Here is a 26,024-nt window from a genome sequence, read left to right as displayed (position 1 = left end):
TAGCTGGAAAATGCAGAGATTATATTTTTGCATGTTAATATAAATTCATGGCATGCTAAAATGTAAAGCTTAATTCTCAGCATTTCCAGGAATTTATTTTAAAAAGGAAATTATATGTAAATAAAACTAATTATTTTGTTATTATTTTTAAAAAATATTTTATTACAAACTTCAATTGTACAAAACAATATAATCAGAATTACAGGAACATAAAAGTACATTATTTAGTTATATATAAAACGTATCAGGCGCTCCATCGAGCTGACGTTGTAGTGGGAAGCAAATGACGTCATCACGTTCACCCAGCAAGTATTTCCGGTTCGTGACGCCGCCATCTTGTTTCCCTCTGCTAGCTAAATAAAATAATAAATACGCCGAGCGGGTCTTCGCTTCGACACCATAAAAACAAAGTGAGTACCAAGTTAAATTCCTCCTCCGTGGTGTGCTTTAACGAGAACGTGGGCCGCGGCGGGTTCGAGCCCGGCTTGTGTTCATGTGCTTGTTCTTGACCAATAGACGGTTGTTTTGGTAAGACGAACACAGGCGCCATTTCCCTTCCCCCGTTCTGTGAGGCGCTTATTGGTGGCCCGGGCGGCCAGGAAGCTGGCGCTCTCTGCCCCCCATTTTGGCTCCTTTGCGTGTGTGATTGTCAGGCGGGTTGGCCACTCGCGGTGAAGCCCGAATGGCGTCAGTTGCTGAAGGGACTTGGCCCTATAAAAGCTTGATTGGTGGAATGTAGTCCGAGGTTTGATTGGTCTGAATGACACGTCCAAACGTTGTCTTTATTGGTTCGGCTGCTTCTTCCCTGCCCGGAGGAGAGCTTTATTAACTTCCACTCCATGGCGGAGTCCGACGGCGGCCACCGATGCGAACCCGAACCGCCACGGTTGAGGGCACCGAGCCGCAATCAGCAGTGACAACAGTTTTACTGTTATGCTAACGTTGCTAGCCTTTCTTGACCGCGTTCTTTCTAATCGACTTAGCCGTCTTTTGAACGCTCACTTGTGATCGCCAAAGCGGACTCGCCGGCATTGCTAGTTATCTGCTAGCTGCTAACTTTATCCAGCAGGTAGCGGTTTGTGGTTTGCGAGCGTTAATGGTTAGCATGCTAGCAAAGGAAAGGCAAACGCAAGGTCAGTTGCTGCGTTTCCCGTCAGCGCTTCTTGTAGCTTTTCGTTGAGAAGACGCCTTCGTCCCGAGCAATAGTCAACACTTTTGTTGAAAACTCAAAACAAAAATGTAAAATAAATGACGTCACCAACTTCCGCAAACAAGGCGCAATGTGTTTTCATTCCTGGTGTCTAGCAACAGATTTGAGAATAACTGGTTACCCTGAACGTACCATACCCAAAACGTTACACTCTTTTATTTTCAAAGATAAAAACAATTTTTTTTTCTTTATTTTGAACATGAAAAACATCCAAAGCACAACAAACCAACCAAAATCAATTCAAATAAAAATGGAATGACCTTTATTGTCATTATACAAAATGTACAACAAGCTCCTTGAACTCCTTTCAGTGCAGTAGTCAAGTTAAAAAAGTATACAAAAAGTAAAGTAAAAAAAGACAATTTAACAAGATATCCAAAATGTACACATAATATTGCACAGGAGCAGATATGTATTGCAGATATATTAATTTTAGTGCAATGATAAATGGGTCTTTAGTGCAAATAACGACTGGTGTATACAGATGAGTAAAGTCACATATTAGTGTATCGTATTGGGTTGTTAAATAAATAAATATGTTTGAGGTAGTAACAGAGGCAGTGATGGAAATATTGCACATTTGCATTACGCTAAATACATAAAATACCTATGTATATATAAACGTACACATGTTCGAAAGGAACATTTTCAAAAAAAAACACTGAAGCGACAGAAGAGCATAGCACTTACTTCCAGTCAGCCTTTTTGGGTGCCTATTTATTGTAAATTTCTGCGCAAATTCCGATTTTAGCATAACTGTATGTCAGGCTGTGATGTATTAACCAGCGTTCCTATTATCTCTTTTATTAATATTTTTTTCAAAAGTGATATTTGCTAGTTTATGACAAATATTTCAGCATTTGAGCTCTAGTAAATCTTATTACTATATTAATGAAATTGTCAAAATGACAGGTGAGAGCCAATGATCTTGCAAAAAAATGTAACCTTTTACGTGGCGCAGGTGTGTCTCCGCATGTTTGTGGTGTGAACGCTTCTGGTCGGCGTTACCGACGTTATGTTTACGGAAACCTGCAATCTTCCCTGCCGTCCGTGTGTTTTATCTGCAAACAAGCCGCCGCTGCAACTCCGCGCAGGTCACGGGGAGGTCTCCTTGTCTGCCGTGACCTTGGCAGGCGTCGTTAGCTAGGCATCTTCGGCCGTGCTAGCCGGACTCGCGGACGATGTGGTGGAGCGCGGTGGCTTTTTATGGGTTTTTGCGGAAGCTTTCCGCTTCGGTCCCCGTGCTGGTCCCAGAAATAGAAAAGAGAACATTGAGTTGCGGATCTCTGGAGTATCTTTCCCTTGTTTGACCCCCTCCCATCCTGTGACAGCTCTCCTCGATGTCCTTCTCCATCCTTCCGCTTTCCTTAGCACCCCCACATGCTCTTTCATTGACGGACGGCAGATTGATCCTGTTTTATTTATTTATTTTTTGCCAGTAACTGCTAATATTTTCACTTTCAACACTTAAAAGTATTTATCATGTGATATGCGGCCTTGCTGATGCAGTGGGATGTTTTGCTTGGGTGTCCTAAAGTAAAGGTCACTGCGTTTGAGGTGGGCACACATCTAAAAGCGAACAAGAAGGGGGCCATTGTGTGTTGTCAGCATGTTTAAAAGTTGCTTTGAGCGTAAATTCTTGGCTTGGACGAACAATATGTCTTCATTTTTGTCCATAAATAGGACATGCAGTAAATGTAGCCCTTGCTTTGATTGACATATTAAGGTTCCGGTCCATCTTTTTTTTTTTTTTTTGTAAGTTGCTTAAGTGAAGCCAATTGTTGCACTCCAACCATGCATTGATGACACGGTGCTAACAAGCTAGCTACCCCGCATGCAGCGTCGTACCTGTGTCCGCCCAGCAAGGATGAATGAGAAAGCAAGGGCAAACGCTGCGCGTGCGTGCGTGCACGAGACAGCGCGTCCGCTCGCCGTGCGCTCGTACTTTAAAAATCATGCGGAGGCAAAACACGCGGCGTCCGCACTGACACCCGCCCCGGCCAGTGAGTGCCGGCGCGGCCGCTTGCGTCACGGCGTCGTCGGCCAATGGCGGAGCGGCAGAGGCGGGGCCACGGGAGACATTTAGTTTGACATTGTAAATAAGAGCAGAGCAGTTGCCAGAGAGCAGCCCGTGGAAGCTTTCTCGCTCGGGGGAGCCGGAGGAAGGAACAATGCGGAGGCAAGCCAGCACCGGCGGCGTCTTTTATTCAACTTTTGTTTGCTCTTTTCGCCGCTTTTTCTTCCCCCGCTCGTTCTTCCTCTTTTTTTCTTTTCCCTGACCCCTATCCTGCCTCTCAAGGTAACTTGGAGCAGGAAGTTGGCTGTCAGTGGAAGGGGGTTGGGCGGAGGCAAAGGGAGGGGCGGAGCTCAGCCGCCAGCCAGTGACATTGGAGAGACCGGCGCCGCTATTGGCTGCGAGTGCAGAGGAAGGCGGGCTCTGGTTGTCATGCAGCAGGCTAGATTGATTCGCGGTGAATGTTAAAGGAGCACAGCGGCTTTCTCTCGCCTCCGAGTCGGGGAGAGCCACCGGAGTGCGGCTCTGTGCAGCCCTCCTCTTTGCACCGGAGTGTGGGGGGGTCAGCAAGGCAAAATGCAGGGGTCAACTGCTGGAAACAAAGAGGGACGGGGGCGGCGGGGGCAGAGAGTTCGAGAAAAAGCAGCAAGAGAAAGGTCAGCCCATGTTAGGACACTTTGGTGAGAGAAGCCCCAGAATGTGAGCTCTGTTTAGGCAGCAGACATGTCAAGCCAGGGGGGGTGGACGGAGAGGGGGCTTGCTTTTTATTTTAATTTCTTTTTTTTTTAACTGTCCAGTGGCGCAAGAGTTCTTTTTGTTTGTTGTCGGGAGAGCAGACTGCAGTGGAAGGAAGTCAAACTGCTAGACAAGAGTTTTTTTTTTCCTCAAGGAGACTCAAAAGGGGCCCCCTGGATGCCCCCCCCCTCTCCCACTCCCCTCCATCATGCTGTGCTGACACGGGACGGACCATCCACCATGAAGGGCACGGGGGTGAGTGTGACCGCTGTAAACAGAGCGAGCGTCCAAGTTAGGATCTGAGCCTCATATTGTAGTCCTTGCGTCCGTCCTCGTGTCCACTTTGGGACGGCAGAGTTGTGTGGTTGTGAGTCCAGTTGTTGTCCTTGACTTGTCTTGGTTGCTGTGGAAGATGTTGTGGTGCGATTACACACACACACACACACACACACACACACGTCAGATGTCCTCCTGTGGCTGTCAGCGACCCTGCAGCACTTCCACCACAGCGCAAGTGCCTGACTTTCCCGGTGGCGTTGATGTCCCGGCTGCATTACCTCTGCGTGCGGGAGATTGGACTCCACCCCCCCCCCCTCCACCCCCCCTCCCCAGTCCCCCACCTCCTCCCCTCTCCCAAATGTCCTTGTTTACACGTTAGCGGCAGACGGTGACGCAGGGCTGTGTAGCGGTGATGGCATCCATCTTGGAAGGAAATGTGTTGGGGTTGTCAGTGTCGCGGGGGGTCCCCGAGGGGTGGAGGTGCAGCTGGTCGCAGTGACCCCTCGGAGCCCCCCCCCCTCCTGTGACCCCTCTCTCCGGCACTGCCAGCCATCCAGATGGGACAGACACGGGTTGGGGGTGTAATGTTCTGATCTGATGTCTACTGATGGAATCTTGTCCTTCTCCCGCCGGCCCCCCACCCCCCCTCCACTGAAAGTTTCCATTTTGACAAAACTGCATCCCATCGGGGGAAGAGTGCTGCAGATTTGAGGAAGACTAAAAATAACTCCCTAAGTTGAAGCCCTCGCTGCCAAATCCCAGGGTTTGGCTGTTGTCTCGCGTCGAGATTTGACTATCGTTTTGCGGTCACGCCGCAGAGAGCGCCGAACAGAAGCCAAGGCCACTAAGGTCACGGCGGGCCCGGCGTTTGCCCTTGCCGCCGCCGCCACCGCCCGCCTGGCGTGCATGCGACGTCGGCGTGGGCAGGTAGCGCTAGCCTTGGATGAAGGTCACAGGAATGTGAGCTCGGAATCCTGCAGTTTCTCATGTCAGCAGCAGGAGGAAATATGTGGAGAGGAAGCGAAACCCAAAGTAATCTGAACGGGGGGGACAACGGGGGGGGGCGCTTTTTGTTGTGCGCCTTGTCGCACACGGTAGGCGGTAGGCCCCGGACTGCCGGGGTCACTTGAGTGCTGCATGCAGTGAAAGTTGAAAAACCTGTCCTCCTCTTCCTCTTCCTCCCCCACACGCTCTCCTCCCCTCCCCTCCACTCCCCCGTCCATCTCTCTCCCTCCTCCCTCCCTCTCCTGTTTCTCTCTGCCGAATGACCTTGGGAGATCAGTGACAAGCACTTCCTGGAGTTGGCTCCGAGCGGAACCAAGGGCAAAGTTTGTGAGATGTTTCCCTGCATCATAGCAACCTTGTTTACTCATTTGTCATGCCCCCCCCCCCCCCCCCCAGGCCCCCCCCCTTCATCGGTCAATCACAAAAAAGCGACGGCACCCGTGAACCGTTACGTGACCTACCAGTTAATCTGTAATTCTTGGCTGGGAACTTTTGTTTTTTTTTGTAGTAGTAGATGATTGACCCTGTGGGGGGGCGGCGATGCCAGTTTGACTCTCTCAAGGTGAGCCAGTCGTCTTTGTAGATATCGCCATCAGTTATCCCGCGTCCGCTAGCGGCCGGCGCGTCACCTTCATCGGCCGCCAGTCAAACAACAGCGCTGCCGATGTCCATCTTTGTTTTGATGACCTTCGCTTGGAGTTTTACGCCACAGCTGGTGCGCCGTCATGCCAACTCGGCGTGCACGCTCCGTGCGGCCCTCTTGAACGCTCCGGAAGGTCACGTTAAGGTCATAGCACAGAGGAAGGAAATAACTCGGCTGCCCGTTCCTCCCGTGGTCATATCTCATGATTGTTTCCTCGTACGTCTGCCTGAATTGGGTCAGTATCGGGATCTGACTTTATTGCAAATGTGCTTATTTTTGGCACGGATCAGACACTCCGCAGTGATGCGTGCTCACAGTTGTAGCTGTTAACCAAACACCGAGATCAAACACGAGCCAACGTAGCACGTCTCCCTGCTCCACACTTCTCAACCCATTCCAATCGTTCCGTAGTTCTGCATTTGCCACGGAAAACTTCCACATTTCTCCACTGATTCAAGGCATTCCAATCTCCAAATATGCCACTCCTTCAGGATATTCAGGATAACGGTGTTCCAAGTTCCAAATAATTCCCATTTTTCTTATGATTGCACATTTCCTGTACGCCATTCAGTGTTTCTTACAAGGCTGTAGGCGGGGCGAGATTATGTTGTATAATTGTCGTCATTTTCATGCGTGTCATTTTTATGGACATTATGGGAGACAAAATGTGAGCAAACAAAGCAAAGCAGTAATGTTTGAAAAAAACGTTGTTGTTGTTTTTTTTTACAGACTAGGACTTCATATTTTAGTAATTAGTATTCTACTGAAATTTTTGTCAATTAATCAAATAATCGGGGTAAAAAAACAACATATTTTTGGTTTGTAAAAGAGCATTAATACGTTTTACAAGAAAAATAAAACATTCGTTTGAAGAATGAACAATCAATTGGTTTAATCACATGTTGTATTTCTTAAATGGACTGTGCATTGTGTAACTGGTGGTTATTTTTTAGGAATTTTTATCCAATTTAACACTTAATAACACAATATCACAAACCGTCAGTCAAAAACAAATGAATTAATAAACAGAATACCACAGCTTTTACTTAAGTTGCTTAAGTTAAGGGTATTTATTTTGGAAGAAGGAAACAAAATAATACACGCTTTGGGTGCAAAACCAAGTTGTGCAAAAAAAAATAACCCTGACATGCATCAATATTTAATATTGTCAAAATGTTTACCAACAAACAAGTTTTGAATAATTAACACTTCGGCTCAATATGGCAATAAAGATCATTATGGGATTCATGCGTATTTCTGTTCATTGATTCACTAGCATTTCAACCAGATGACGTAGCATCCATTGTACAAAGTACATGTTCTATTACTAGCTAGCATCCAGTTTAGCAACCATTTTAAAGGTACAATAAAAAGACAGTTATTAAAAGCAGCTGAAATCGAGCCAACGACGCCGCTACTTGTTTAGTCACGCAATAAGAAATGAACAAACATGGGGGGGTTTATGGCGTGATCGGCGCAAACAAACCCAACCTACACAACATGGATGCTTCAAATACAATAGTTGGCGATTTGCGAGAGGTGTGTGCATCCACCCTCATAGTTGTTGTATGCATCAGCCACACAAGCGATTCCTTGAAGTAGATAAAAAAATAATCAAATATTTTTCGTTATCCAAGTACTCTAATTATTCAAATAATTGTTGCAGCCCTAAAACAGACACTAGAGGGGCAATTCGGCAGCACTGGTGTATCTTATTCTCTGGTAGAAACTCTTTGCAGTAGGTGTGTTGAGACGTTCCGATGCCATCTACAGTATGGAGTTGTAATGACAGTCCCATTATAATGTGTTAATGAGCAAGAGGAATAAATGTATGGGAAACATTGGCATTTGAACTAAGCTTCAGTGCCTCGGCGTTCCCATGCCGTTTCCTCCCGGATGACCTTGTGCAGTTCCGTGTGAAGTCCCGTTTGTGAGAGCGGAGGCTCCATTTGAGCAGCCATCCGCTCATCAAGAAGGCAATTAGCTGCAAAATATTTCCCTTAACCAAAGACCAATTTATTTTCACAGCCAATTACACTTGTGCTTGCTTTTGGAATTAGAGAGTAAGTGGATGCGTATGGCTGACTGGTGTTATCTCGTCTTTTGCTCGCGCTGATTGGGGCCGTCTCCAAAGTGATGTCAGAGTTGGAGTGAGTTGCTGATGCTGCTGCCGTGAGCGGCCGGCTTGACGTGGCGTGCCAGCAAGCAGGGCGGAAAGCGAGCAAAGGATGAGACAGCGGAATGAGAGCGAGAGAGAGAGAGAGAGAGAGGTCCAGATTCGGAACAACATTAGTGCTGCTGATTCAGCCGAGCGGCATTGACTTTCTCTGAGAGGCTCGCAAGCGAGAGGGCGAGGGCCGGCGCGGCGGATCAGTTGAAAGTCGTAAAGTAAACACACAAACGAGACGGGAGAGCGGAGGAGAAGGGCCGCTGCGGACAGACGTCACAGAGCAACCGGACACCGTCATCTGTCTCGCTCAACGACCTGGCGAAGGACGACGGTGCCGTAGGGAAGACGAGACGATGGATAGTCCTCAACGGCCCGCAGTGTAGCATAACACACCTTGCATTAGCCATAATCTGAATGGCCTGAAAGAGCGTGAATGGAAGCTAGCGGGAGTTAGCTTACTTTTTAGCAGTGGTTGTGGTTGTGTGCGCGCGGGTCTCGGGCCGGATGAGTATATTTTCACCAATTTGAACGCAGCTTGTCTTTGTAAATACACATTCTCCACACTTCCGTGATCGTCCTTCAAAATAAGAGCGTTGTTTGCCCCATGTGTGCGTAAACAAAACAATTGTGATTAAAAATTATTTTCCATATACAGTTGGAATGGCAAATTTGCCCACTAATAAAGACATGATCATTCTATACTTTTATAGACAAAATACCAAAAAGAAAATACCTCTAAAGAATATATTTTTTACTTATTGAGGGCAATAAGTATTTGATCCCACTAGCTAAAAGCTAACACTTGGTGGCAAAGCCTTTGTTTGCAAGCACAGCCGTCAGAAATTTGTTGTGGTTAGCCACAAGGTTAGCACACATACCAGGGGGAATTTTGGCCCACTTTACTTTGCAGATCCTCTCTAAGTGATCACGGTTGGTGGGCTGTCACTTGGCAACTCGGACCTTCAGCTCCCTCCATAGATTTTCCATTGGAGTTGCCTTTGCTGTATGCTTTGGGTCATTTGTCTTGCTAGAAGACCCAACCACGGCCCAAGTTCTTGGGGGGGGTCATTGGCATCATCTCTTCCTCCACACATGACTGGTTGAGTTCAGGTCAAATACTTCCATTTTGGTCTGGTCTGACCACAGAACCTTCTCCCAATTTTGTGCATCTTTAGTGTGACGATTGGCATACTTTAGGCCGAGGTCATTCACCAATTCCCCAGATCGTTGCCACCCCGCGAGGTGAAATCTTCTGTGGAGTGCTAGGCCGAGGTCTATTGATGGTCATGTTATACTTCTTACATTTTCTCACAGTTATTACTTTAATACCCAGCACCTTGCTAATGTTTTTGTAGCCCATTCCAGATTGGTGCAGGTCAACAATCCTGTATCTGGGGTCTTGAGAGAGCTCTTGGATCTTACCCATGGTTGGAAAGCTGTTGGATTGTCCGATTCTGTGAACCGTTGTCTTTCATATACATGTGGTTAGTAAGAGTTATCGGATGATTGGTCACACCCCCAGTTCAATTAACAAGTTGATTGGGAGCGTCGAACTGGTCTGTGACAGCCAGAATTCCTAATGCCTACGAGAGGATCAAATACTTATTTTCATTTTGTATACATCCGCCATGTGATGGTAGGGTTGCAAAAAGGTATTTGAAAGTGTGTGCTTTACATGTCATCAGTCAAATGGCCTTTGTTTCCGCTGCCCCCCCAACCTCCCCCCACCCCCCCCCCCCCCCAAGCTCACATTGTTACGAGGCATTAAGGCTAATGCTGCTCAGTAATGGGCTCAATTATTGTTCAGGTGAGAGAGACTCGTGCTGGCAGGCGCGTAAAAAAGGGACACGGGATGTCTTGTCGGACATTGTCACAAGACGGAAACAAACGCCGCTGACGGCGCCGACACATCACCTGTTGGCCGGAGACGACAGAGCTGCGTCCGCGAGGATTACCGAGGAGTCGGCCGCCGGTGTTTTCAATCAACCTTGAAATCAAGCGAACGCCGGCGAGGCGCCATTGTCAAGGTCGATCACTCTGCTGTCGTGGCGCAGCCACAAGCGACCCCATTGATTTGTGCAGTAGCCTCCCCGCTGCCCGTGTGTCTCATCGATTTAGGCTACGCAGCAGTGACCCCCCCCCCACCCCCCACCCTCCCTCTCCTATGACTGTCTTTCTACATTAGCGTTTTATTAATATTTCTGCCAAACACACTTGGCTTATGTTAGTAATGACCAATTCAAAGTTTGTGGACAACTCATTGAGGTTTTCTTTTGCCGTTTTCCAACAATTTACCATGTGCAACATTGCCCCCTAAAGGCCTGGAGTGGAACATTCAAAATGAGTTAGCGTAACAACATACAGTATGTCCATAAAACCTTGTGCACAGTAAATTCTGGTGCTGATGGATACGTTTTTCACTTTTCCGGTGTATCTCCAAGGTTTACAATTTCGCCGGGAGGGGGGGGGGCAGTTTTGTCGCAGAACGACTGCAATGCGATCGCTTCCCTCCAGTTCTATAACAAATGACCATCAACTTTTATGAAATACATCAATAGAAAGGCTCCAGTACATATCGGTCGTATAGTTAATGTCATAGCTCCGCCCCGGTTACCTATCATTTCCGACGCATTTTTACCGAAAATCCGTGGATAAACTAAAATAATCCACAGTCAAAAACCTGCGGCACAATTACTGTTGTATAATTATTGCAATTGCCCCTCAACAGTTAGAAACAGAAACCACCAGAAAGACTAGAATAATCCACAAAGTCAAAAACCTGCAGCACAATCACTCGACTAAACGGTTGCAGAAAACAAATGGAAAGACTTCCATAATCCACAAAGACGTATTCAACAGTTAATGCAATCGCTCCTCCGCAGTAGTATAACGTCACATTTTAGGAAGCCATATTGTAAAACTCAATTGAACCCAAGAATGAAGAGCCCGCGCCTCCTACCTGCTATGTATTCCCGGTGCTTGGTAAGCGTTTGACCCACATATCCGCAGTTGGTACAGTGGTTGTCTGCCTCTTGCCCCCAAACACCCCCCCCCCCCCCCCCCCCCCCCCCCCCCCCCACGTGCGCCAAAGCCTGTGGCACTTTGTGATTAACACTCCCCGCATCTCTTGAGCGGAGAGCAAGGGTGCGTTCCAGACACCGGGAGCCCTGCATGCCCAGACAGGCAGCCCGATATTGCACCCCCCCCCCACTCCAAAGCAGATTCCTGGCATGCCATAGTAACCTGCTGGATCCACTTTCAGACACCCCCCCCCCCTCTCTTCCTCTCCTTAGCAAGCCACACTCTTGAACGTGCATGTTTGCGTTGCTCAGATTCCTTTTGCAAGAGAACGGGTGCAACGGCATCACGTGTGTGGCGGCAGCTTTCTACAGGAATGTTAGCGCCCCCCCCAGAATAGAAGCCTTGTTTTAAAGTGGACTATGAAGATAATAATAGTCTGGGATGGAACATGTGGATGCTTTTGTCTTTGACGTGTCTATATTAAGTGTCTTCTAATAAGGCACCAAGTGGTCCACTTCATGTCAGGGTATTCATAATCATGGCTGAAGTCTGGAAGTCTGGTCTTGGCCGCTTTTTTATAGCGAAATGAAATGTACTGTTGGTGGAAATGTGGCTTCATACTCAATATTATGCCTCTGTCCTCCCTCCTTGCAGCCGCGTAGATCATGTCCGCAGATTCCTTCGGCGCCGGCGGCAGCGATGCCCAGCAGACACTGCAGTCCTTCTGGCCTCGCGTCATGGAGGAGATCCGGAACCTGACTGTGGTGAGTCTGCCGAAGAAGCCCGCCACGTCATTTGTGTGGCAGCTGGCTAAAATCTGCACCTTTCAGAAGGACTTCCGCGTGCAGGAGTTGCCCCTGGCTCGAATCAAGAAGATCATGAAGCTGGATGAGGATGTCAAGGTAAAGTGCTGAAGCAGTACTGTTATTTTCTGTCGATCCCTGCTATTCACGCTCACGGTGTTCTCAGACCACCCTGCCTTACTCACGGTGCAACCAAAAGACATGCGGAGCACACAACGTAACTGCACCACATACACTGTACCGGTATCTAATTAAACACTTGATCATTAAGGTACATGCAAAACATGTCATTCTGGCATTTGTTTACTTTACTTTACTTTAGTTTAATTTAGTTTATTTCAAACCAACCAAAACCAATTAAAAAAAAAATACATATGAATATGTACGTACACATGTTCGAAGATATGTGGAGATATGTTGTCATGTTTCAACCAAAATGACCCGGGTCTAGGTCTAGGTCTAGACCTGCCACCATAACACATTTTGCTGGACTGTAATTGTCTTTAGAAATTATCGATCATTTTCTTAGAAGTTATATACCGCTTATCCTCACGAGGGTCATGGTTATGCTGGAGCCTATCCAAGCTGACTTTGGGGGAGAGGCGGGGTACACCCTGGACTGGTGGCCAGCCAATCACAGGTCACGTATAGACAAAACAACCATTCCCACCCACATTCATACCTATGGACAATGTTTACATGCAAACGCCACACAGAGATGGTCGAGGGTGGGATTGAACTCGGGTCTCCTAGCTGTGAACTTGCCTTCCAAGAGGACATAATGTCTGTTTTGGGCAAGTAGTTTGGAAAATAAATTACCCGCAAAAAATGCCACTTATACTCCAGTGCGACTTATGTATGTTTTTTTTTTTTTAACCTAATTATGCATTTTTGACCTTGTGCGACTTATACTCAGGAGCGACTTATAGTCCAGAAAATACGGTACTAAGTCATACTCTTTCATTGTTGAATATGGCCTATTTTAAGTTTTTTAAAAAATGCATATTAAAGCTAATGTTACTGAGTAATGTTACTGCATTGCGGAGAATAGAAATGACAAAATGAAACTAAAATATGAATACAAGGAAGCCGCATTAAAATTGTCTGCGTGCTAACCGCTCGTCCACCACGCAGCCGTCGATAGAAGTCTTTGGCGGTAAAGGTTACCTTTTGAAAAGATGTCTATAGACCGAATGATTGACAGGAGCGTTGACTCATTCAGCTATAGAACCAACGCTCCCTGGTGTTGAGGCAAGTCGGGCAAGAAGGGCAGTTGATTGATTTTTTGATTATGGTGGCGGGTCTACCTGGATAAAAAAAAACCACATCGTTCCCTCAAAGTACCAAATGGTGTGTTTTTCATTTTTACAAGCTTCATTTTGATTCTTGAATGTAGCAAAAGAAAAGATGCTACAAGAAGACAGACGGATGACTCTAAGAAAATGTACGTCATCAAGCCGATTTGAGCAGCTGAACTTGGAGGTGCGGTGGAAAAACCAAGGCACTCAGATTTACCAAGTTATTTTACCCAGGACGAAGAAGTTCCTGGTAACTAAGAGAATATGCTCTCAAGCCCAATCCATCTCGAGTGCACTGCATTTGACGGTCCGCGCACGTGCCAGCGATTATTTTGCTCATTACGGCAGATTATCAGCTCGGGACTGTTCACAGCCCGAGCGTGTCGTGTCAAGAGCACCGTCCCCTCCGCTAAGCAGTGGCTTAAAGCGGTAAAGAGATCAGGAGATCCCGGCCATATTTGACGCGGGACCCTTCTGGCAGCCTCGCTAGTGTGTGTGCACTGCGTGTCCGTTTGTCCATCATCATCATCATCATCATGGTGCTGTGTTTTTATCACGTTAAAATGCCACTCAAGACTCTTTTTATGTGTCTTTACCTCACTTGTCAGTTTAGTTCCCAGCAGCTTGATTCATCTGCTTGTTTATTACACTTTGTGTGATTTTTTTGTGATTCACGCAAATACCGGCGAGCGCGTTTGATTGACGTTTTTAAGAGATGGTGGGTGTTGTCAACTCTGCAGATGATCAGCGCCGAGGCTCCGGTTCTGTTTGCCAAGGCGGCGCAGATATTCATCACAGAGCTCACCCTCCGAGCGTGGATCCACACGGAGGACAACAAGCGACGCACGCTACAGGTCAGGCGGGGAGCAGTCGCCGATGCATCGCTCTCTCTCTCTCTCTCTCTCTCTCTCTCTCTCTCTCTCTCTTTGCTTGTTTGGTGTCTCTTTGAAAAATTAGCACAAGCACGGCGATGCAAGAACCCTCTTGGAGTTGCTTTTCTTCTTCTTCTTATTATTATTATTATTTTGACCACCCCATCACACTCTTAACATGAAACTCACCCACTTTTTCTGGGATTTGAATAAACTGGAATAAACTCCTCCTCAGGAATCTGCACCAACATTGAAGCCCACATCCCAGCTGTAATCACTTTTTCAAACATACATAATATAATTACCGTATTTTCCGGACTATAAGTCACACTTTTTTTCATAGGTTGGCTCTTCCTGCGACTTATACTCCAGAGCGACTTCATTCATTCATTCATTTTCTACCGCTTTTCCTCACAAGGGTCGCGGGGGTGCTGGAGCCTATCCCAGCTGTCTTCGGGCGTAAGGCGGGGTACACCCTAGACTGGTCGCCAGCCAATCACAGGGCATTCACATTCATACCTATGGACAATTTGGAGTGGCTAATTAACCTAGCATGTTTTTGGAATGTGGGAGGAAACCGGAGTACCCGGAGAAAACCCACGCATGCACGGGGAGAACATGCAAACTCCACACAGAGATGCCCGAGGGTGGGATTGAACCCTAGTCTCCTAGCTGTGAGGTCTGTGCGCTAACCCCTAGACCACCGTGCCGCCCCTCCATAGCGACTTATACATGAAAAAAGTGTTTATGTTCCATAAACAGTGGAAACCTTTTCTGTTCATGTTTATTTTTTGTGTAGCTGAATAAGCATCGTGTTAGCATATCTTACACTTATTCAGTCTGTTCTATATTATCTTATTATTGTTAGAACTTTTGGAAAGTTTGGAAAATAAATTACCCGCAAAAAAATGGCACTTATACTCCGTAGCGACTTATAGTTCAGAAAATACGGTACTAAGTCATACTCTTTTATTGTTGAATATGGCCTATTTTAAGTTTAAAAAAATGCATATTAAAGCTATAATTAATAATAATATTAAATGTTACTTAGTAATGTTACTGCATTGTGGAGAATAAAATAAAAAAATGATGAAATGAACTAAAATATGAATACAAGGAAGCCGCATTAAAATTATTTTAAAATTATAGTATTTTACATTGATTGACCGGGTGTCAATAATTGTGAGGTAAAATAAGCAGCAGACTTCAACAGGCTTTTATTGCAGGGTGAAATGCCCCCGCCTCTCCTCTCTCTCTCACGGTGTTAACTTTGACAGCCCTAATTTATATAATATATATAATATATTCCAGAAGTGTCAAAAGTGTTGGCACCCACTACCAGTGCTTCCCATTGACACAAAATCATAGATGCACTGTCAAAAGGTTCTGCTGTGTCTAAAGGAGAGCCCAAACATCAGGGTCCACAGTTTGACATAGCGCCACCCTGTGGAGCCACCTCATCTTCAAGATTCCCACGTTTGGGCAAGACGCCCAAACCGCTCCGTAGCACGGCTGTTTACCGAGCGCCTGTCGGTGTGTGCACATGAAAGCAAGGGGCCTCACACCAGCACCCCCCCCTCGAGGAACGACTCTGCCTTCGCTTTTCTCTCCCTCCACTGACTCTGAATGCAAAGCCAGGCAGGCGCCACTGACCCACTTTCCCCCCCCCACCACCACACTATGGTGCCATTTGGGGCGCTGTGCCGCCCCCAAAGTTGAATAAGCTGGACTCTGGGAATGATACGAGGGGGCAAGAATGAAGCGGGGCAGTGATGGGAACAGTTGGGAACTCAGATTAGAGCTCATCTCACCGGGATGTTAAGAAGGGAAAATTTTGAGGCAGAACATGAAAGCCCTTAAGTCTACTTTATCCATTCACATACCTTGCAGAGATTAGCGGCCGGTGTGTGTGTGTGTGTGTGTGTGTGTGTGTGTGTGTGTGCGTGTGTGTGTGATGCCGGCAGGTGAAAAGGCAGCAAAAGAAGGCGGCGTTATCACATTCATCATCTCTGAAGATGAAAAACTCCAGACCTACTTTGGAAGTTGGTTGGATTCACCTTTTTTCTTTGGCGTCACGCGTCCTCTTGTCTGCCGACTCGAAATAGAAACCCGATTCCAAGTGGTTTACACCTTGGTTACACCACAGATGGCACATTAGCAATGCATGACGCTCCTGCAGGTCTGCTTCTCTTGACTCGCCCGGGTCCCATTGTAAAGAGGGTACGCCGCTTGTGGGTCACCATGGCAACACCCATCAATGGAACAAGTGTAGATGTGTGACCCGGTGTTGCCAGATATTAATCAAGCTGCTATAAATAGCCTCTAGTGCTGGGAGGGTCACAATGGGGGGGGGTTCTGACAGCCAATATCCTGTGGAAAATTCCACAGAGGCGGCGCTCTGCTGTGGACACAGGAAGCGGTATGGCAGGCAGAGGCTGTGCTTCAAAAAAGACATTTACACGCCTCAGAATGTACAGGAAGTGTATTCGAAACTTTTAGAATTTACTCTAATAAAGTTGTCATAACTCTTAACTTTTACGTTGTTTAACTCTGCGTGTCCCGTTCACAGCGCAACGACATCGCCATGGCGATAACAAAGTTTGACCAGTTTGACTTCCTGATAGACATCGTGCCCCGAGACGACCTGAAACCGCCCAAGCGACAGGTAAGATTTTTTTTTTTTTTTTTTTTGCTTTGCTGCTTTGAACTCGCTGCTTTGATGAAAGTCGTCACGCTCCACTCCGCCGCCGTTCCCCTGTTGGCAACCAGGAGGTGCTGTAAACATCCTTGACTGGAAGCTGGCGTCTGAGCTGTGAGGGCTTTCAGTCGGATGTTTGCAGCGTCTTATTGCCTCTTACGTCAAAAACAACGATGACGCCGCCAGGAACGCAAACCTTCTTGTACGATTGGGTGGACTATTGTGAGTGGTTTGCCGAGTGGGCTGTCTCCCGGCATGTAAACATCCTACACTCTCAGCTGTGCTGTCATGGAGCTGGGAGAGGGGTGTTTACACTCTTGGGGACGGAGAACCCTTGTTGGGATCCAGAAGACTCCACGCCGACGCTCCCGTACTACTTCCTGTACTCCTCTACAGTCATCCCTCGCTTATGGATGTTCATTGGTTCCAGACATCGACTGTCACAAGTGAATATGCGCAGAATATTTTTGTAGTCAAAGCATAGAAAACCTGTATATGGCTTTCTAAACATTATTAGAACCTTCTAGGCATGAAATAGCACCCCTATAGTCACCTTTAGCAAACCAAAAGTAGCCTGTGTTGTTGTCATATCCTTTGGACATGAAATGACACCCCCTATAGTCACTTTTACACTCGTCTTATTTATTTATTTTTTTACATTACATCCTGTAAGCTAACTCGTTAGCCTCTCCAATTTACTTATTCTAAACTTAACCTTTTATTTCCCCACTCAGTCTCAGCCACGGCATGGCGGCTGGGCTCTGCTGGCTATGGTAGCCATTCTCCCAGCAGTGTGGGGGCAGTAATGTAATGTCCATCATGTCTCATAACATTATTGATGCTCAGTGACAAGAATACTGCATAGAAATTGCGGTTCAATGTTTTTTCGCCAATGATAGTACCATAGGCTCCAGCATTTAAAAGTGCTTCCGGGGAAACTCGCTAAATATGGCGACAAAACGGCTGTGCTGTCAACCCCGAATCCTCTTGCTACGTCTTCTTACTCTCTGGCAAAGCGGGCGTGTTCCGATGCCGTGTAGTGTACTTAGTTGGAAGGACAAGCTACTGTATATACCTATATGGGTGGCGTAAATCAATTTGTGGCACAAATGACTGAATGCATGGGAAGCGCCGCAGGTTGGTTACACTATCCAACACGGATCCTGACACACGGGCTCTTAATCAATTTGGACCACCTAATTCTTCATTCTTTATCTTAGCAAGACGTTTCAGACAGGTCCCCCCCCCCCCCCCTCCTCCACCCGCCCCCTAGGAGCGTACACTCAGTGTTATTGACCAGCATGATGCTTGTAATGGATCTCGGGTCCAGACTGCATCACTTTTTCCCCCCCTCGGTCACAGCCCATCAGTTATTCATCAGTCGCTTCCCTCTACCATTACACCTGATAACACTCTTCAGGGAGATGTAATGCGCTGACAAGCTTCCTTTTTCTCTTTGTGTGTTTGTGTGTGCGTTTGTGTTTGTGTCTGATCTTCAGGAGGAGATGCGTCAAACCGTGGCCCCAGCAGAGCCTCTCCAGTACTACTTCACCTTGGCCCAGCAGCCAGGCGCTGTGCAAGTGCAGGGCGCCCAGCCGGCCCAGCAGGCCGGCTCGCAAGCGGCCGCCACCATCCAACCCGGGCAGATTATCATCGCGCAGCCGCAACAAGGACAGGTACCACGCCTCCTCCTGCTTTGTTGACGCTCGTCTTTGCACCGGACAATCTCACACCAGCAGGAATAGTAAAACACACACACACTAACTCCTCTGAAGAGAGGAAGTATTTCATCTGAGCAAATAGCGAATGAATTACGCCTAACAACAACAAGGGCAAATCGCTCCTCGACGTAATACGAAAAAACGAGAAAACGAGGTTAGAGGCGCCAAATTGCAGCTCAATTATGACTTTTAAAGCCTCTGGATTGGCCATCTTTACCGCTGACCTCATCATTCTCTGCGCTGATTGGTTCCACGGAGGACGCTGTTGCACGGCGATGTAAAGACAAGATGGCGAAAGACAACCGTGTGCGTTTTATAGCGGTTCAGCGTTTCCCACGCGACTGCAGTCTTTGTGGCTGTGGAGGGCTGCAGCGTGATATGATGACATCATCTCATTGGCATGTGATAGTAACAGACATTAAATAAACATTTAAAAATGCACATGTGTTGTTTTGGAACCCCAAATAAAAATGTTTTCATTGTACTTTAAAAAAAAAATTATGTTAAAATCTGGGCGGCACGGTGGTCTAGTGGTTAGCGCGCAGACCTCGCAGCTAGGAGACCAGGGTTCAATTCCACCCTCGGCCATCTCTGTGTGGAGTTTGCGTGTTCTCCCCGTTCATGCGTGGGTTTTTCCGGGTACTCCGGTTTCCTCCCACATTCCAAAAACATGCTAGGTTAATTAGCCACTCCAAATTGTCCATAGGTATGAATGTGAGTGTGAATGGTTGTTTGTCTATATGTGCCCTGGGATTGGCTGGCCACCAGTCCAAGACAGCTGGGATAGGCTCCAGCAACTTCCGCGACCCTCGTGATGATAAGCGGTAGAAAATGAATGAATGAATGAATAAATTAATGTAACACATTTACAGGCTTTTGGCTTTTTGGCTACACGATGGTCGAGTGGTTAGCGCGCAGGCCCCACAGCTAGTAGACCCTAGTTCGATTCTACCCTCGGCCATCTCTGTGTGGAGTTTGCATGTTCTCCCCGTGCATGCGTGGGTTTTCTCCGGGTACTCCGGTTTCCTCCCACATTCCAAAAACATGCTAGGTTAATTAGCCACTCCAAATTGTCCATAGGTATGAATGTGAGTGTGAATGGTTGTTTGTCTATATGTGCCCTGTGATTGGCTGGCAACCAGTCCAAGACAGCTGGGATAGGCTCCAGCAACTTCCGCGACCCTCGTGATGATAAGCGGTAGAAAATGAATGAATGAATAAATTAATGTAACACATTTACAGGCTTTTTGGCTGCACGATGGTCGAGTGGTTAGCGCGCAGGCCCCACAGCTAGTAGACCCTAGTTCGATTCTACCCTCGGCCATCTCTGTGTGGAGTTTGCATGTTCTCCCCGTGGATGCGTGGGTTTTCTCCGGGTACTCCGGTTTCCTCCCACATTCCAAAAACATGCTAGGTTAATTAGCCACTCCAAATTGTCCATAGGTATGAATGTGAGTGTGAATGGTTGTTTGTCTATATGTGCCCTCTGATTGGCTGGCCACCGGTCCAGGGTGTACCCCGCCTCTCGCCCGAAGACAGCTGGGATAGGCTCCAGCATGTTAAAATCTGGTGTCATCTCGTTCTTGTAGACCTAATCTCATGTATCGTCTCAACTCTTGCGACACCCCCAGTTATTGATGTTAAAATTTCAGCGTTTGACATTGCATCATTTTTCTTTTAACATATTTTGTTATGTTGTATTTTTAGAAAAAAAATAAGCTGTCCACACCCATGGCTTGGCATTTATTGGATTGATGTATTGTCGATGCTAATCCACACACAAGCAATATATCACAGTGACCCTTCACCCTAGCCCCCCCCCCCTTCCATTTTCCTGCGTGGCTGTGGTTGGACACCCGTGTTTTTACACCATGCTTTTATGTGTCACGCTGTCGTGTCATTGGCTGCTGTGCAACGCCGCCATACATGCTTGCATCCACATGTTGAGTTGCCGCTTTCTCACTGACTTTCTCTCCCATTTCTCATCCCCCCCCCTGCACCCGTCTGCTCTTTCTCTTTCTCTTTGGCTTTCTTTTTTTTTTTTTTTTTTTTCCTGTCTGTCGGCCATCAGATGCTTCAAGGTGCCACCATGCAGCAGTTACAGCAAGTGCAGGTGCAATCACAGGGCACACCCATCACGGTAAACACGCGCACAGATACGTCAAACACACACACACACACACACACAATGAGGTGTCGCCACACTACCTTCCCGTGCGGACAAGCGCCCTCTCTTGGTTGACCCAAGGAATCAAACGGCCTCCCGCTCGGCCACGTGATAACAAGGAACTCTCGTTGTCTGTGTGTCTTCGTCAGAGCGCCCCTGTGGCCATGCAGGTGGGAGACGGCCAGCAGGTGCAGATCGTCCAAGCCACCGCAGCCCAGGGCCAAGCTCAGACGGCCCAGGCGCAGGGCCAGACCATGCAGGTCATGCAGCAGATCATCACCAACACGGGAGAGATCCAGCAGATTCCGGTAGGGAAAGTCACACATTGAAGATTCCTTATTTTATAATGTATTTATTTTATTATTTAGTGCCATAATAATGTGCAGGAAGTCTGTTACACAGGTTCAAGTGCCTTTCCTGGCATTCTGTTGTTGTTTATGTAGCTTTAATGCTAATGAGATGTGCGTGTCTCCAAGTTGTGACCTTCTTTTGCCGTATGGACACACGTTACTGTTACAGCACCACTAAAAAGTCACTTTTGTATAATATGGGACCTTCAATGGCAATGCATGAGAATGTTGTTCTCATGACTGAGGCACATACATTTAGAGTCGTTATTGAGGAACCAATGAGGAACTCATGACTAAGACTCATACATTGAGAGTAGTTACTGAGGAACCAATGAAGAATTTATGAGGAACTATTGACTAAGGCACATACATTTAGAGTAGTTATTGAGGAACTTGTGACTGAGGCACATACATTGAGAGTGGTTATTGAGGAACTCATAGCTAAGGCACATCCATTGAGAGTAGTTATTGAGGAAGTCATGACTAAGGCACATACATTGAGAGTAGTTACTGAGGAACCAATGAAGAATTTATGAGGAACTTGTGACTGAGGCACATACATTGAGAGTGGTTATTGAGGAACTCATAGCTAAGGCACATCCATTGAGAGTAGTTATTGAGGAACTCATGACTATGGCACATCCATTGAGAGTAGTTACTGAAGAACCAATGAAGAATTAATGAGGAACTATTGACTAAGTCACATACATTTAGAGTAGTTATTGAGGAACTTGTGACTGAGGCACATACATTGAGAGGGGTTATTGAGGAACTCATAGCTAAGGCACATCCATTGAGAGTAGTTACTGAGGAACCAATGAAGAATTAATGGGGAACTAATGGCTAAGGCACATACATTTAGAGTAGTTATTGAGGAACTTGTGACTGAGGCACATATATTGAAAGTGGTTATTGAGGAACTTGTGACTGAGGCACATACATTGAGAGTGGTTATTGAGGAACTCATAGCTAAGGCACATCCATTGAGAGTGGTTATTGAGGAACTCATGACTAAGGCACATCCATTTAGGGTAGTTAATGAGGAAGTCATGACTAAGGCACATACATTGAGGGTAGTTATTGAGGAAGTCATGACTAAGGCACATACATTGAGGGTAGTTATTGAGGAAGTCATGACTAAGGCACATCCACTGAGGGTAGTTATTGAGGAACTCATGACTAAGGCACATCCATTGAGAGTGGTTATTGAGGAACTCATGACTAAGGCACATCCATTTAGGGTAGTTATTGAGGAACTCATGACTAAGACACATACATTTAGAATAGTTACTGAGGAACTAATGAAAAATGAATGAGGAAGTAATGCAAAAAAGGTACGCAAAATTATTTTGCGTACCTTATTGTAAAGTGTTACCAAAATATCAAATATAATACTAAATAATATTCCCCCACATAAACAGCCATCCCTTGTAATGACGCTGTTTGATTATTACTCCCTCCCTGTATTACAGTTTTCCAGAAATGAATTATTCATTCATATACTATGCCACTTATCCTTGCTAGGGTCATGTGATATGCTGGAACCTATCCGAGCTGACTTTTCGGCAGCCAATGGCAGGGCGCATATAAACACATAACCATTCACGTTTAACCTAAGGCGTGGTTTACAGTGTGGGAGGAAGGTGGAATACTTATGGGGAGAACACACAGAAATGTCCAGTGGAGATTTGAACCCTTATCTTCCAGACTGTGTGGCCAATCAACGTGCTAACCAGTAGGCCACCGTGCAGCCCTTTTATCAATTAATTAAGAAACATCTAATTAAGTAATAATTGTTATTTGGTGATAACTATGGTCTATTATTAGTCAAAACTGTCCAAAAGATTGCCAAGACCACTGGGCTGGAGAGACTGCTGAAGTTTGTCTCCCCCTTGTGTCGGCTCCATGTAGGTGCAGCTCAATACAGGCCAGCTGCAGTACATCCGTTTGGCACAGCCGGTGTCCGGGGCGCAGGTGGTGCAAGGACAGATTCAAACCCTCGCCAACACACAGCAGGTATGCAACCCCCAACCCCCCAAATTAGTAACGGTCTTCAATTCGAGACTTGACTAGTAAACGAGTCGTTCCGCTTGCAGATCACACAGACCGAAGTCCAACAAGGGCAGCAACAGTTCAACCAGTTTACCGATGGCCAGGTATCCCTTTTTCGGGCGCACCTTTTAAAAAAAACAAACAAAAATACTTCAGTGGCGTCATCCTTGAGCTCGGTTGTCCTTGTCCCGTCCCTTGCAGCAGTTGTACCAGATCCAGCAGGTGACGGTGCCGGCGGGCCAGGAGCTGACTCAGCCCATGTTCATCCAGTCCAGCAACCAGACGGCCGACGCGCAGGTCACTCAGGTCAGCACGGACTGAGCCGCCCGCCGGCCACGCTCCGATACGCCGCGGCCGGCCATCTCCTCGAGAGCAGGGATGTCTTTTTAGTGACCAATCAGAAGCCAAAGGGAGACTGATTGACCCCACCGCCCCCTCCGCCCCCCCCTCCATCACCATCAGCAATCGTCAGTAGGTTTTTGGTTTTATACCTTTTTTGATACGCCCCTCCACCCTTTCACTGCCATCATGCCAGCGTTTCGTCTCAGTCGGGAACAAGTCACATGACTGATGACCCCCCCCCCCCCCTTCCCTGTAGGTGTTTCATCTTTCCCAGCTTCTTTTTTGTACAGTGATTATACGAACAGTCGTGACGTTCTTCTCGCATGTGGTCCAAACTGCCAGCATGACATGCAAATAGATAAGTAACAATTGTATTTTTTTCACCTTACCTTTTTCTAAGCAAATCTTCTTTGTGACAAAACATTAAAAAAAATGTGTAAGAGTTGTTGTTTTTTTTTTTTTCTTCGTCAAAATTGTCCTAACTCACCATGAATGAATATTGCTGTTGTGTTTGTAGGCGAGCGCTCCGTGTGCGCGTGCTCGTGTGTCACCCTCCAAACCCCTCCCACTTCACTCCCGCTACAGGATAATAAGGTAGACTCATCACGGCGGCTTTAACCGCACTTGGAGTTCAATACAATACAACTGTTGCATCACCGATGCCTCATTGGTGGAGCTAATACAATAACACCCCATTCATGAATGACCTTATGATGCTCTGATTGTACTGTTTGTTTACACAAAGCAGGCGGTCGTTAGATGGAGGATGTTGGATTACATTACATCAAACTTCATTGAGGGAAATGTACCAATGGTAGCAACACCGCATGCAGCATATAAGACGTAGCAGCAGCTTAATATGTTATAAATAACACGTTAATAACAGCCATTTCCTATGCCTAATGTCCTACTAGGATCATGGGGCTATGCTGGAGCCTATCCCAGCTGGCTTTGAGCGAGAGGCGGGGTACACTCTGGACTGGTGGCCAGCCAATCACAGGACACATGTAGAAAAACAACAGTTATTAAACAAATAGCTTGTTTTTTTAAATCACAATGTAGAAATAAAATGACAAAATTAACTCTTTAGTATTGAATTTGAATCCTCAGGAGGCTTGCTTACAACCACTGCTGATTTTCGGACTTGCAGAACTTGCTTTTGTAGACCCGGAGACTAGAGGTGTACCTAATGTGGTTGGTGAGTATATACTGTATGGTTTATCTACTGCAGGGGTCTCAAACTCAATTTACCTGGGGGCCACTGGAGCTAGGGTCTGGGTGAGCCTGGGCCGCATCAGGTTTTCTAAAAAAAAAACAAAAAAAAAACGCATTTATTAAAAACAGAAAAATTAATAAACTTTGCTTTGGTTCTGATTTTCTACAATAAAAGCTCTGATAAAACATTCCACTGTTCTCAAATATCTTAATTTGTATTTTCTACACAAAATAAGATGAAAAATAAATCAAGAATAAAGAAAATCAATCAGTAATAAATAAATATAATAATAACAATAAAACGGCAAATAATAAAAACTTAAGAAACCACATATAGTTGGTAGGTAGACAAATTTTTTTTTTTTCAGATTAAAATGAACAAAGCATTATTAGAGCCCTGTAGACATGACAAAACACGACTATTTATACTCGTTTTATTTACAACATATTGCGCAACCGCAGGGTCTTGAGACACATGCTAACTCGCAAACTAGAGATCTAGCGACCTAAACGGTAGCCTTCAAGTTATTTCCTTTCAACTTAAATAGCCAAAAACGTACCACTTCCACACGGATAGGGAGGATAACTATTAACAGTTATTTAACCTTTAACGTGAACATTAATCAAACGTAATAATTTTTTCTGGGTACATGATACCATACGGCATCCATATCAAACTTGCGCGGGCCGCGTGTTTGAGACCCCTGATCTACTGTATGTGTCTCCTGTGGGCGTTGTGTTGTGTAAACAGGCCACAAGAGGGCAGCATTTATACTGTATTGACATGCACTGGTGTTGTTATTATTGCAGAGGCCCTTTACTGATCAGCAGTGCTTGTGCAGGTAAATGCATGCACGTGTGTGCGGAGAGTGCATCAGGACTACAGTGGCGTGGCCTTAATGTGCAATCAATACCGACTCTGCAAGCCAAGCCCGCCTCAGAAGTGACTAATCTCATTTCTTGCTGCAAAGACCTCCACAGCAACTTGAACAATCACAGTCACGGGGCACCGGGGGAACTAATTCCTCGCCCCAGCCAAGACGGATCTATCTGAGCAGGACAAGAGGTGGGACACAAACATGTAGTTCTGACCCTTTTACACCATGTGACCTCATCAGCCCAAACACCCCCGCCCCTCCCGCTCCCACATCACCCTTAACGAGCCAACAATAACTGCATTAATGAGGGCAGACTCACGCTGGCCGCAAGGAGTGTGAGAATGTCGGAGGATTAAGTCCAGCATGAGCAGGATTGTCTGCTGATGTTTTTCTTGGCCGCCTCCCACCGCTCACATCAAGGCCACACGGGCCAGATGATTGGATGAGCGTCGGGACCGTGTGACCAGGAACTCACACGGGACTTTAGAGGCTGAGAGCAGGATTGTTTGGGCTCCTGGTGCCACTGTATCACAACACCCCCCCTAAATATG

General features: G+C 46.5%; 1 protein-coding gene across 4 annotated transcripts; it reads left to right on the top strand.

Annotated features, from left to right (window-relative positions):
- The first annotated feature begins 281 nt into the window (after positions 1 to 281).
- On the top strand, positions 282 to 24,798 carry LOC131101816 (nuclear transcription factor Y subunit gamma-like). 4 transcript variants are annotated; one of them, XM_058047185.1, is made up of 11 exons: positions 282 to 410; positions 11,732 to 11,841; positions 11,908 to 11,979; positions 13,919 to 14,032; positions 16,620 to 16,715; positions 18,248 to 18,424; positions 20,541 to 20,609; positions 20,786 to 20,944; positions 22,898 to 23,002; positions 23,083 to 23,142; positions 23,240 to 24,787. In XM_058047185.1, exons 2-11 carry the CDS (start codon positions 11,743 to 11,745, stop codon positions 23,357 to 23,359), a joined length of 1,071 nt encoding a protein of 356 aa, XP_057903168.1. In that variant the 5' UTR covers positions 282 to 410; positions 11,732 to 11,742; the 3' UTR covers positions 23,360 to 24,787. The 4 variants fall into 4 exon arrangements, with proteins under 4 accessions (XP_057903168.1, XP_057903169.1, XP_057903170.1 ...); XM_058047186.1 differs by lacking the exon at positions 282 to 410 and adding an exon at positions 3,145 to 3,389 and having other exon boundaries at positions 23,240 to 24,791; XM_058047184.1 differs by lacking the exon at positions 282 to 410 and adding an exon at positions 3,453 to 4,214 and having other exon boundaries at positions 23,240 to 24,788.
- Positions 24,799 to 26,024: the final 1,226 nt, after the last annotated feature.

This window comes from Doryrhamphus excisus, chromosome 14 (genome assembly GCF_030265055.1).
Source record: "Doryrhamphus excisus isolate RoL2022-K1 chromosome 14, RoL_Dexc_1.0, whole genome shotgun sequence".
NCBI classification, from domain to species: domain Eukaryota; kingdom Metazoa; phylum Chordata; class Actinopteri; order Syngnathiformes; family Syngnathidae; genus Doryrhamphus; species Doryrhamphus excisus.
The sequence above is the reverse complement of the archived record's forward strand: the minus strand, read 5'-3'. Positions and strand labels throughout refer to the sequence as shown.

What these genes read in the sequence shown, in the direction of transcription:
- LOC131101816 (XM_058047186.1), top strand. Translation starts at nt 11,743, where the DNA reads ATGTCCGCAGATTCCTTCGGCGCCGGCGGCAGCGATGCCCAGCAGACA. An exon ending in AGATCCGGAACCTGACTGTG is followed by an intron (nt 11,842 to 11,907) that starts GTGAGTCTGCCG and finishes TGCACCTTTCAG; the next exon opens with AAGGACTTCCGCGTGCAGGA. An exon ending in CACAGGGCACACCCATCACG is followed by an intron (nt 20,610 to 20,785) that starts GTAAACACGCGC and finishes TGTCTTCGTCAG; the next exon opens with AGCGCCCCTGTGGCCATGCA.